This window comes from Amblyraja radiata, chromosome 6, assembly GCF_010909765.2.
Source record: "Amblyraja radiata isolate CabotCenter1 chromosome 6, sAmbRad1.1.pri, whole genome shotgun sequence".
NCBI lineage: Eukaryota > Metazoa > Chordata > Chondrichthyes > Rajiformes > Rajidae > Amblyraja > Amblyraja radiata.
Genome location: NC_045961.1, coordinates 74,749,251 through 74,762,116, shown reverse-complemented (window position 1 = coordinate 74,762,116; position 12,866 = coordinate 74,749,251). Strand labels below are relative to the sequence as shown.

Sequence of the window (12,866 nt, the reverse complement as noted above, 5' to 3'; positions counted from 1 at the left end):
CCACCTCAGGTTTAAGGCTGTTTTAAATTTTTGAACTGGTCTTGATTTTCTATGTTGTTCAGCATTAACATAGCTATGGTGAAAGATTCTCATGTTAAATCTGCATGTTTTGTGTGCAACAAGATGCAAGGAAATTTATTTAGCATTTCCTTCTTTTTTAATTGTCTTTTAATGCTAGTAACTTATTGAACAGTTGGGTTTGGTTTATCTGACCCTAACTGCATTGACCATGTTTGGCAAAGAATCGTCAAATACTTCAGATGGGTTAATGGTTCTGGGAGGTAAAAGGAATTTACATCATATATTCAGAGCAGCACATATAATAATTCCAAGAAATGTTGCAATCTTTAATACTTTCAGCAAGTAGAAGGACCCATTTCGATTTTAAATTGATGTTGAGATTCAGAATTTCTGAGGAGTTTATTGGAATTTTCTGTATTTATGTTACATTCTGATAATTGCTGTGTACCTTTTGCAATACATTCAGAAGATTGCTGTTTTTGTTCCAAGTATTTGTCTCAAAAATGAAGTCCAAGTGTGGCTAAGATACATTGCACATTTCTTCATGGTGCATAAACCTGAAGAATTTGGAATATGGAATCTTGGGGGGAGATGGGTGGGGAATAACTATTTGTGTTGCATGCAAATCTAGACAGGATCTGCAGTCCACTGGTGACACAAGTAAAATAACACTGTTTTTCCCCTTTAGGAATCAGTTAGGATGGTTTTAGTTTAGAAAAAAACGTATGCAAAATTTCTGATTCAACTCATTGTACAAGATAGGTTCTGAAAATAAAATTATGTGTGTGCATCAGGAGTTATTTAATAAAGTGACAATGAGCAGCAACATTTATATCAATTAAATGGCAAATTGTGACTTTAGTAAAATGTCAGGGACATTGTGGAATTTTTCATCGCGTATTAAAAATATTTTCTCGTCATCAGTCATTAAAGCACAACAGATGTCGGGGAAATGTGTGGTCACATTTTTCTCTACAATTGGGCTTTACTACTTGTGAAAGCATCAAGTTATACTTTTGAATTCAGATTGTGTAGAAAGTTCAGGGAGTTGTTCAAATGATGCAAAATAATGAAGATCAACAGCGAATGCAATTCGTTTTGCATTCTAGTTCCTCTCGTGGGGCCAAGGATTGAAATATGACACTAATTATCTTGAAGCGACTGGCTTTGCAGTTTGCAAGCATTTTTCTTCAGTATCCCACTGTATACAAGTTACAACCTAACTGAATACTTTTACAGACCACACCTATTTATCATCTCAGCTTCAACATTAATCTAATTAGTATTTTTGCTCTTTCTCTCATTCCTTTTACTCCACCCTTCCACACAGGGAGCTCAGACACCAAGATTCATCCAGTGACAACCAAACTGACTACAGAAAGCTGAACTCCTCTGATGAAGAAGTGTTTGTAGAAGAAAGAAAACCCCCGCATCGATTGTACGAAAGAAGTCACACAGTGGCAACTGAAACCCCTTTCACCTTCCAGAAACGTGAGCCTGTATCCTCAGCACCCCCAGTTCAAGCTCCAGGAAGACGGCCGGCACCAGAATCGAAAAACACCGTCAACAATATGTCAGAAGGGCAAGGCTCACTTCCCTTGTATATGCGCCAAGCGATTGACCATAAAGCTGACCAGACTCGAGTTTCAAGTTCTCTGCCCAGGAATTATCAAAGATCGAGCGTGTCAAGAATTGCTCCGGTGGTTTCCCCGAGACCCTATGGGACACAAGCTAAAAAGCTCTCATCGCTCACAAGGCCATACCCAGTAAGTCATTCTACACAAACCTTTATTTTGATAACGCTGTTTCAGGGTTGCTGCTTTAATTAAGTGTATTGGTTTGGTGTCATTTTTCCTTCAGACATTGAAGGTTTCAAGTTACAAGATCCTTCATTTTTTTTGTCAATAATAAACCAGTCTCCTTTGGACCTGTAATTTAATAGCTATAGAGATTACTCTCAGTCTTCCGATTAGCTTTCACAGAGTAAAATTTGAGAAACCTGTACCTTTTTTTTTTACTTAATTGCTCCTGTTTTGAAAAATGCTCTGATATTTAATTGTCAGCATTCGAAACGAGAATAGCTGGAGAATTTGGGGCATTTTTGGAAGCCAAAAATGACCATACTTAATGCAACCAATTTTAATTTCTGAGATTAAGATTATGCAAATATGTTTTCACGTGGCCGTTGCATCTGAATCTATCCCCTTTTAATATTTAAAGTAGGGGCAAAAATTGCTGGTAAATATTAAATTTGAGAAGGACTTGCAAAGGGAACGGATAAATTATTTTTTTACAGGCTGACCCGTTGTCAAAAATGCCATAATTGTTACCATCTTTTACTGCCGCAGCTATCTGCATCAGCTTGCTGAGTTTCCATTTTTCCATACAACATTGAAGAAGCCATTCAGTTAATTAGATCTATGGTAGTTCACAGAACAATCTTGTTCGCACTTTAATTTCCCTGCAACCTGCTCTCCTGTTTAGTTTATTGTCATGTGTACAGCAAAAAGCTTTTTGTTGTGTGCTAACCAGTCCGCGGAAATACTGTACGTGATTACAATCAAGCCGCCCACATTTACATGAACTCCCCCAGATTCTACCGCACACCTACACACTAGGGGCAATTTGCAATGGCCCATTAACCTACCATCCCGCACACCTTTGGGATGTGGAAGGAAACGAGTAAGCGGGGGAAACTCACGAGACGGCAGAATATAAAAGCACTTCACGGACAGCATCAGAAGCCAAGATTGAACCTGGGTCACTGGTGCTGCTCCACTAACTGCAACAACTGTTTGCATTTCAACTTTTGGGTTATTTTTTGGACAGTGGGGGCAGTATGGAGGTGCAGCTAATAGAGGCAAGACCTCACAGCGCTAGTGACATGGATGCAGTCCTGACCTCGGGCACTCTGTGTGGAATTTGCACATAGTGCTTGTGACCACAGAAGTATCTTCCGGGTGCCGATGCTTTTTTCCCCACAGCTCAAAGACGTGGTAGGTTTATTGACCATTGTAAATTTCCCCCAGTGGTAGAATCTGTGGGGACGTGATTAAAATATGTGGAAAATAAAATAGAATTTGTGATATAATGCAAGTCTGATCTAGTGCCCAACCCAAAATGTCACCCATCATTTTTCTCCAGAGATGCTGCTTGACACGCTGAGATACTCCAGCATTGTATGTCTATCTTCTGTATAAACCATCATCTGCAGTTCCTCTCTACACAGAATTAATAGAGGAGTGTAGTAAGTGGGTGCTTTAGGGTTGGTATGGACTCGGTGGGCCGAAGGGCCTTCTTCTGTGCTGCAAGTCTCTAAAGAGGATATTTGTTACTTGTACATATACACTACACCTTAACATTGATGCCCCAAGATTGAGAGATTTTGTGCCATTGTCAAACAGAGAAACCTCCTGTTGCCCGTCTCCTAAACGTGTTAAGCCACAAGCCCACACACCTCCCCAAGGCAAGCAGTGTCCATGACGGTGAAAACTTCAAAGAAGCCAGGTTATTTCACACCTTGCCGTGGATTTTGAGCCACAGTGGAGTTGGCTCTATACAGAGAGCACTGACCTTGGCATTGGTGGCTGCCAGCAGCCAGTGTGTTATCTGGTAACTGGGGATAAGCTGCACTGCTCCACATAATCAAGCATCTAATTTTTTTTCAATGCCATGTTGCCATAGAAAACCCTGAGTAAAGCTTCACTAGCACCAAGTGAAATATTGTGAACCTAGACCACAGCCACAAGAATAACATCTTTTTAAATGTGCTATTCTATTTTGGTCACATGGGCTCAATTTTAAATCGGCCTTTCATTGCCTTCAGCCAGTTTATCATTTTATTTCATTGGGGCATGTCAAGTTAAGGAATGTGCATATCGGTTTAGTTCCCCTTGTTTATGGCTCTTGTGTTACCATATTTCTGAATGTAGCAAGAATATGGATGGGTGGATTTCTACAACCTTGCTGGGTGTGGGCGAGGCAGGAGGTACTTTTCTCCTCTGTCGGATGAAATGCGAACAAGTCGAAATATAACGAAATGTATGAGTGTTGAAATCATGATTCACGTTTTGTCGCTGTGCTGGTTAAACTAATTGAGCTGTCTGGATTGACCCATTTTCTTCTCTAAGTTGGAGTTCAGTCAAGATTTAACTGTGCATGTTCCATATTAGCTGCCATTAAACAGACTGGCAATGAACCATAAGTTGAGGCCACCGTAGGTCAGCCATTCTATATAATCCTAGGAATGAGTGGGTAGCCATGATCACTACACCTGCTCCGATTTTTCTCGTGTCCTTGTGCCAGCTTATGCGCTGGGTGACCAAAACCTTAGAACTGACGTTCAGAATACAAAGAGCAATCCCTTTGGACACTGGCAAAGAGACTGCAACACTCTTGCTTAAAATATAAGGCCCACGTTTTTAGGCCCAGAATTTGGAGGCAACACAAGAGCATGTGAAATGCACAGGACTGCTTTGTGTAATAACCTCTGACACAGATCCCCAAAGCTAAAGTGAGGCAGAGGAGCAGAGTACCCATCACCTGGTACCTTCCTCTCTGCCAGATCTTAAACCTGTTGGCGGTGATGGCTCCAGCTGGCATTCGAGGGTGAAGACATTGAAGACATTTTACTCCTATCACTTCTGTTGCAAAGAGGGGATTATTACACAGGCTGCTTTTTTTCACACAAAAAAAAGCAGCCTGTGTAATAATCTCCTCTTTGCAACATAAGTGATAGGAGTAAAATTAGGCCATTTGGCCCATCAGGTCTACTCTGCCATTCACTCATGGCTGATCCATCTCTCCCTCCTAACCCCATTCTCTGGCCTTCTCCCCATACCTTTGATACCTGTACTAATCAAGAATCTATCTATCTCTGCTGTAAAAAATATGCATTGACTTGGCCTCCACAGCCTCCGTGGCATAGAATTCCACAGATTCATCACCCCCTGACTAAAGAAATTTCCCATCTCCTTCCTAAAAGAAAGATTATTTAATTCTGAGGCTATTACTTCTAGTCATAGACTCTCCCACTTGTGGAAACATCCTCTCCACATCCACTCTATCCAAGCTTTATCCTCTATGTTTCAATGAAGTCCCCCCTCATTCTTCTAAACTCCAGTGAGTACAGGCCCAGTGCCGACAAACACTCATTGTACTTTAATCTACTCATTCCTGGGATCATATTGAATAGCTGACCTATGCTGGCCTCAACTTATCTTTTATGCCAGTTTGGTTAATGGAAGCTCATATGGAACATGCACAGTTAAATCTTGACTGAACTCCAATTCAGGTACATGTGCTTTCATGAGGTGATTTCCAAGAGGCGATTGAAGCAGTGAAGGCCTGGCTTCAATCAGCAACTTTGACCCAGCTGGTGCCAGCCTGGTTAGGTAACAACACGCAATTCTCAGTGTTGTTGAGACCACATTTCTTCTTGGCACGGTGGGTTTCCTTATCTTCAAGCCTAGTGTCCCACCTGTGATTATTGCTGATGGTATCCTACCATCTTCCAGCTCTGTGAGGAACAAGTCCAAGTAGGGCATACATGTTCTTAGCCCCTAACCAGATTTTGGCTCGCTCTATGGTGGCCCACATACACCTGCGGGTGGAATCTCTAGGTTGTTATGCACCTGCTGGGGGAATTAGGATGCACGAACGAGCCCACTGCAAATGCTGGGCCTACAGACACTCTGCATGGCCTTAAGCAAGTGAGACATAGTCACTGGTGGGAGCACAATTTTGGTATGGACTTCCTCCAGAGACTGACTGCCGTTCTCAATTGGAATACTGAATACCAAACATTTAAAGAAAAAAATGAATTATCCCACATCTTTACTTTAGAATTTAGAGCTATTTTTCCACACAACAATGACCTTTCAGCTCACTGAGTCCGTGCTGACCAGCAATCCGTGCTGACCAGCTGACCCTGTACACCAGCACTATCCTACACACACTAGGGACAATTTACAATTTACAGAAGCCAATTAACCTACAAACCTGTACGTCTTTAGAGAGTGGGAGGAAACTAGACACCCAGAGATGACCAATGCAGTTACAGGGAGAACGTACAAAATCCATACAGACAGCACTTATAGTTAGGATCGAACCCGGGTCTCTACCAGTTCACCATTGTGCCGCCCTTGGTAAGTGGACAACTTTCTAACTTGCTCATAAAAGTAGGAATCCGGGTGAAAGTGACTAGCCTGCTTGATAAGGTAGACAAAAATGCTGGAGAAACTCAGCGGGTGAGGCAGCATCTATGGAGCGAAGGAATAGGTGACATTTCGGGTCGACTTCCTTCTTCAATAACATCAATGCTAGTTCTTGGTTCATGACCATTATTCATGGTGTCAGAGGTTATGGGGAGAAGGCAGGAGAATGGGGTTAGGAGGGAGAGATTGATCAGCCATGATTGAATGGCGGAGTAGACTTGATGGGCCGAATGGCCTAATTCTACTCGGATACCTTATGACCTTATGATTCATTCTATGGTAGGGAATGGCTTTGAACTGCCCACCCCAATTCCCTAGGCAAGTGGTGATTTTCCCTTTAAACTCTTGCCAATTTGTTGGTCAGGATTCCTTGCTAGGCCAGGTAGACTCCCAGATAACAATGTGTTGTGCTCCAGAGCTGACACTAGATCTTCCCCATCACCTTCAGAGGCCTAATATTTATTGGCAAGATCTAGCACTCGGGCTTCCTCTATTCTCTGCGCCTCAGTGGGATCTTTTACCAAAAGAACAGGACAAGTTATGTGTCTAAAACAAGGAGGAATGGTTTCTGTAGTTAAGATAGGCACAAAGTGCTGGAGTAACTCAGCGAGTCAGGTAGATCTCTGGAGATAAAGGACAGAGGACATATCGGGTCCAGACTCTTCTTCAGTCCGCTATATTCAGGCTTCTGTATTTATTTGTGTGTGAGGGAGTTTATCGAGGCATTGAGTAAAGAAAAGACACAAATTGCTGGTGTAATGCAGGGACACAGGCAGCATCCCTGGGGAACATTGATAGGTGATGTTTTGAGTCGGAACCCTTTTTTAGATTGTAAATTGAGTAAAAGATGTGTCCTCGTAAGTAGAGAGGTCTCAAGTCGGTACAGAAATGACAAAACAAGAAAGAGACTACTTTAAGATCAGGGAAAAATATGTCTGTTTGGCAGCTGCTGCAGTATTTTTGCTATGCTTACCTAGTCTGCATAATCTGGGATTGGATGACAATATTCTCACTTGTGAACTTGATAACTTAATATATTTCAAAGAGAATGTGAGTGTGTGGGCCTTGACTTCTCATTCTGGGAGGACCAGCTTGGTAATGACTCCATTTGTTTCTGTTAAGACAGAGTAATATGATTTGCCCTACATTCCACGCATGGATAAAAATAGAGTTTACTGGAGGAGCCAGTTTAATAATTTTGTAAAGTCATTATTTTAGTGGTCTTGTCTCAAAGATTATGGTGTATAAAATCTGTCCAACTGTCATCTTTGAGTCTCTCTACCCCACAAATCTGAGCTGGAGATTACAAACATGTACACTTCAATACAAGGCGTGTACGCATAATTAATATCCTGGATTTTGATATATGCCTTTGGCTGGTTCAAAATTGGCACTTAGCCTATAAAGATGTCTTTTGTGACAATCCTCTCCTGTTCATGGGATTGTTTACCATTGGTTTTTATTTTAATTTTGATTTGAATTCTCATTGGGGAAGTCAGATTGGTGATATTCCACATAAAATTGTTAGTGAATCAACGGATTAAATGTATGCTATTTGTCACAATTGTAAGGCCTTAACAATTACTTCACAATTATTTTTTTTGTGTGAAGTTTGAGCTGGGGAAAGATAAAATAGCAAGAATAATTTCTGTAATTGATTTTTGTTGTGAGGCATGTCAGAAAATGTACTTTTAGATATTGGGTGTCGAGTCTTGTGAAGTTCCCCTAATGTTGAATAGCCTTCTGGAAGGTAGTGCAGTCAAGATTAGTATTCTGATTTTGAAATTTAGACCCATTGCTTTGAATAGAATTTCAGACAATGATTACTGCTCACAGAACCTATGGGGTTCATTAGCATAGGGAGAGGAGAGGAGGAGCAAGATCATTAATTCCATCGGTTCTGATTTGTTCTGTATCTTTTCATACCTCTAGTTTCCCTCTCCCTTGACTCTCAGTCTGAAGAAGGTCTCGACCCAAAATGTCACTTATTCCTTTTCTCCAGAGATGCTGCCTGATCCGCTGAGTTACTCCAGCATTTTGTGTCCATCTTCATTCATTTCATTGTTCATTGTCATCGGAGTAATGACATACTGATACTATGGATCTAGGATTCCAATTTATACATCAACAGTCAGTAACAACAGGTCTGTAATACTTGTGTTTGATAAGTGCTCAGAAATATTAGCTGAAATACTGGTTTGTTTCCTTTTCAGCAGCGGGATGAGCAACCAAAATATAATGGAGATGTGAATGGTTCAAAACCTTTCCAGGCACCCTCGGGCTTCCCCTTCAAGTCTGAATCTGCAGCACCATTGGAAAGTAGTGGGCTCACGAAAAGAGAGTCAGAGGGAGGCACGAGGCTCAGTCCTTTCTTGAAAACTGAGGAGAAGAGGTCTGAGGAGATTACCCTTGCCTCCGAACCAGAGAATTACCAGTACACGAAGAGCAATTTTTCTTCCAACGTCGAAAGTGACATGTATCTAAGGAGCAACTATTCCTCAAAACTGGAGAATGATGACCAATCACAGGGCAGTTCTTTAATGAGTAGTAATGAGGAGGAGGGGGAAGAAGAGGAAGAAGCAAGGATGCCATCTCTCAGTGAAAACAACTTTCCTCATGAGTCAAAGGCTGACACCACTTCCAACTCTGCAACAATGAATTATTTTACAAAGGCAACAAGCCAGCCCACAAACACGGTTACCACAGCAGCCATGCGACAGGTAGGTCTGAGAAGTAGGTTACTGTGGATGTTTGAGGTCTGTCTGGTAACACGATCGTCCTCCTTCACTGCTCACACAAGGACACGCTTTAAAGAAAACTCTTTGACTAATTAACCACAGTGTGATATCGTGTGATACACAAAGGCAGATGCAGCCAACTAAATTTCTAAAAAGCACGGCAAAACCAGTTTTGTCTAACTGTGAGTGCATTCATAGACTGCTTTTTTAAAATATCCACTGTGTGTCTGTAACAGGGAAAATAGCAATCAGAAACTAGGCTTTGTCATTTGGGAATAGTTTTTTTTAGTGCCTTGGAACTGTTTCATCCAAGCCCTTTTACAAAGACTTTTTGGACATGCCGGTCGGTCTGACTATGGATGGTTGTGGGTGTTATGGAAAATATTAATCTGACTGATTTATGAGATTGCTTTTCCAGGAAGCATTAATGATGACGAGTATCCAGGTATGGTACAGAAATGTTAAATTATTTTTAATATTTTTGTAGAAGCCGTATAGTGAAACACGCATAGTTATTAATCAGAAACCAAACGGTAATCAAGACTTTGGATTCACAACTGATTGGACTGCCACCGGTGTGACTGTCAAGACGATTGAAAGAGGTACTTCATTTTGTTTTAAATTTTCCGTGTACATGTTGGTATTATCTTTGCACCGGAATCCTGTGTATCTGGATTTCACATCTCTTGTTAGCAGCAGTCATGCTGGTATTTAATTGATGACCATGAATGATTTATGATGTGATGGTCAGAAGGTCACTCTCTCATGTAGAATTCAATGTGTGTAGAATTTAACAAAGCTACTTAACATGGGAAACCAGGCAAAACAAAATTACACCTGTATTTTGACATACAGGAACTCTTTCCACTTGGGATGATTCATAAAATGTGATGTTTTATTGGTAGACGAAGTGCTTGTGCAAGTCTTGTTCAATTGTGATGCTTTTAGAAGTGACAATTTCCATCAACTATATATAGCCGTTTAAAAAAAATATTTAGTATATTTCTGCATGTTGCCTCAGAGTTATTTTTGATTTACAGTTATATTTAGACAGACTGCATGTTATAAGTTACATTCTGAGGTAGCTAATTCGCTGAGCAGTAAGGTAGTGCAGACAAATTGACATGCTGGTTAATATATTTACTGTGTTGTTCCTTCTGCCATTTAAACATTCAAGTTGATTGGTCTAGTTAATTGCTGAAAGTCTTGCAGAAATGATAATCTGTTGACCAGAAAATGAGAGATGATCGCCTGAGGAATACGTCTGTTCAGTGCAGCTACGCATAAAATTAGAGTAAATTAAATGGGCCAACCTCCTCGTTCTACAAAGAGGTCACTGGCAGCCTTCATTATAGTACAACTGAATGGATACTTGAGCCCTCAAAGGGTATTAATTGCCATGACTGTCTAAATACTGTTGTACTCCAAAGCTTCCTGTGCTGGAAACTTGGGTTGATTTCTTCATGACATTTTTGAGGTGGCAGGAAGAGATAGAAGGACGACATGTTATTTTTTTCTCTTAATTGACTCTTTTAATGATTGTGGCTTTATTGAGCAGATTGCATGCCAAATGTGAGTATAGGGAGCAAGTGCTGCCAGTTTTAATTGCAAAGTAACTTTATGAATTATATTGTCCAAAACTAAATATTAAATACTAATTAGAAATTAAATTGGTGTAGATGAAGTGGGAATCATTCTACCACCTGTATACACTGGGTTTTGTTTTAAATCATGAGATAATAAAACTAGCTCTTAGTACCAGCTTTGCCTGATGATCCAAACTGGAGCATATTGCTTTGTGTGCTCTGCTCTTTATTACAATGCATCATTTTTGTCATTTGAAGTGGTCATCTGTTTACTTTGAATAAATGCTGTGGTTTCTGATTTAACAACTGTCTACCCTAATAGTGCAACACTGAATTTCTGCCACTGTCTCCTTGTGCCTTTAGTGGCCATTTTAAAGAGATGGCAAATACTGTCACGTCTCCAACTAGAAGAAATAGTCTGAAATCACTCTATTGGGCCTCAACAAGAATTAAAAATGAAACCTTGCAGCTCTTTTGGCTCGCATGGAAACAGCCCTGATATCCTGAAGGTCTCCTCATAATTAAAGGCTCGCATGTTTGATATTCTGGCTTTTCAACAACAGGACATACAGTACTGCACATTAAACTTTAACCATCACCAATTCTGTTCACGATCACTTCAGCTATAATGTCTTTTTTTTTTTAAAGTATAGATCCTAATTTGTACGTTTAGAATTCCATCCAGCTCTGATATGCATTTTAAACAATTTTATAATTGAACGTTTTGGACCTACTGACAGAATATCCTTGAAAAAGTGCTCCAATCCTTAATCCATCCAGTATGGTTCAGCTGTACTAGGCACACCATCATTCTATTAAACTACATATCCTGAATATTATTTTTATTCAAATATCTTCCTTTGCTGTTCATTACCCCCCCCCCCCCCCCCCCCCCCCCCCAATGTTCATGTTGAGAAAACAGAATTAATGTTTCACGTTACTGATCCTTCGTCAGAACAGGCCTAATGAAATATTAGCTCAATTTCTCTCTCCATTGATCCTGCCTGACCTATTGAATATTATAGACAATAGGTGCAGGACTAGGCCATTCGGCTCTTCAGCCCTTCGAGCCATTCAATGTGATTATGGCTGATCATCCCCAATCAGTACCCCGTTCCTGCCTTCTCCCCTTATCCCCTGACTCCGCTATCTTTAAGAGCCCTATCTAGCTCTCTCTTGAAAGTATCCAGAGAACCGGCCTTCACCGACCTCTGAGGCAGAGAATTCCACACTCACAACTCTCTGTGAGAAAAAGCGTTTCCTCGTCTCCCCAGGAACGTTTCCTGCCTCTAGTGTGTCCAAACCCTTAACAATCTAATATGTTCCAATAAGATTGCCTCTCATCCTCCTAAACTCCAGAGTATACAAGCCCAGCCGCTCCATTCTCTCAGCATATGACAGTCCCGCTATCCCGGGAATTAATCTTGTAAACCTACACTGCACTCCCTCAATAGCAAGAGTGTCCTTTCTCAAATTAGGGGACCAAAAATGCACACAATACTCCACATGTGGTCTCACTAGGGCCATATACAACTGCTGAAGGACCTCTTTGGTCCTATACTCACTTCCACTTGTTATAAAGGCCAACATGCCATTCGCTTTCTTCACTGCCTGCTGTACCTGCATGCTTACTGATGAACAAGAACCCCCAGATCCTGTTGTACTCTCCCTTTTATCAACTTGACACCATTTAGATAGTAACCTGCCTTCCTGTTTTTGCTACCAAAGTGGATAATCTCACATTTATCCACATTAAACTGCATCTGCCATGCATCTGCCCACTCACCCAACCTGTCCAAGTCACCTTGCATTCTCATAACATCCTCCTCACAGTTCACACTGCCACCCAGCTTTGTGTCATCTGCAAATTTGCTGATGTTACTTTGAATCCCTTCATCTAAATCATTGATGTATATTGTAAATAGCTGCGGTCCCAGCACCGAGCCTTGCTGTACTCCATTAGTCACAGCCTGCCATCCTGAAAGGGACCCGTTAATCCCTACTCTTTGTTTCCTGTCTGGCAACCAATTTTCTATCCATGTCAGCACTCTACCCCCAATATCATGTGCCCTAATGTTGCCCACTAATCTCCTCTGTGGGACTTTATCAAATGCTTATCAAATATATTCCCAGCATTTTCTGAGCTTTTTTTAAATTTCAGGTATCTGCAATATTTTGCTCATGGATATTTTTGATTCTTTTAACCAACTTTCAACCCAAGTTACCATATTCCCTCTTGTCTGAGCCCTTGTAACATATTTTTGTCTTTGTCCTGCCCAAGTGCTCACCAGCCACCTTGTTCCTAT

General features: G+C 41.0%; 1 protein-coding gene across 12 annotated transcripts in view; it reads left to right on the top strand.

Annotated features, from left to right (window-relative positions):
• The window catches only part of LOC116974495 (LIM domain only protein 7-like), a 214,372-nt gene that overhangs the window by 165,467 nt on the left and 36,039 nt on the right, over nucleotides 1–12,866 (top strand). For all 12 annotated transcript variants that reach the window (XM_033022998.1, XM_033022990.1, XM_033022989.1 and 9 more), the window contains 3 exons: nucleotides 1,352–1,787; nucleotides 8,450–8,956; nucleotides 9,462–9,576. In XM_033022998.1, the coding sequence (XP_032878889.1) occupies nucleotides 1,352–1,787; nucleotides 8,450–8,956; nucleotides 9,462–9,576 (1,058 nt within the window). The remainder of the gene's footprint in view (nucleotides 1–1,351; nucleotides 1,788–8,449; nucleotides 8,957–9,461; nucleotides 9,577–12,866) is intronic.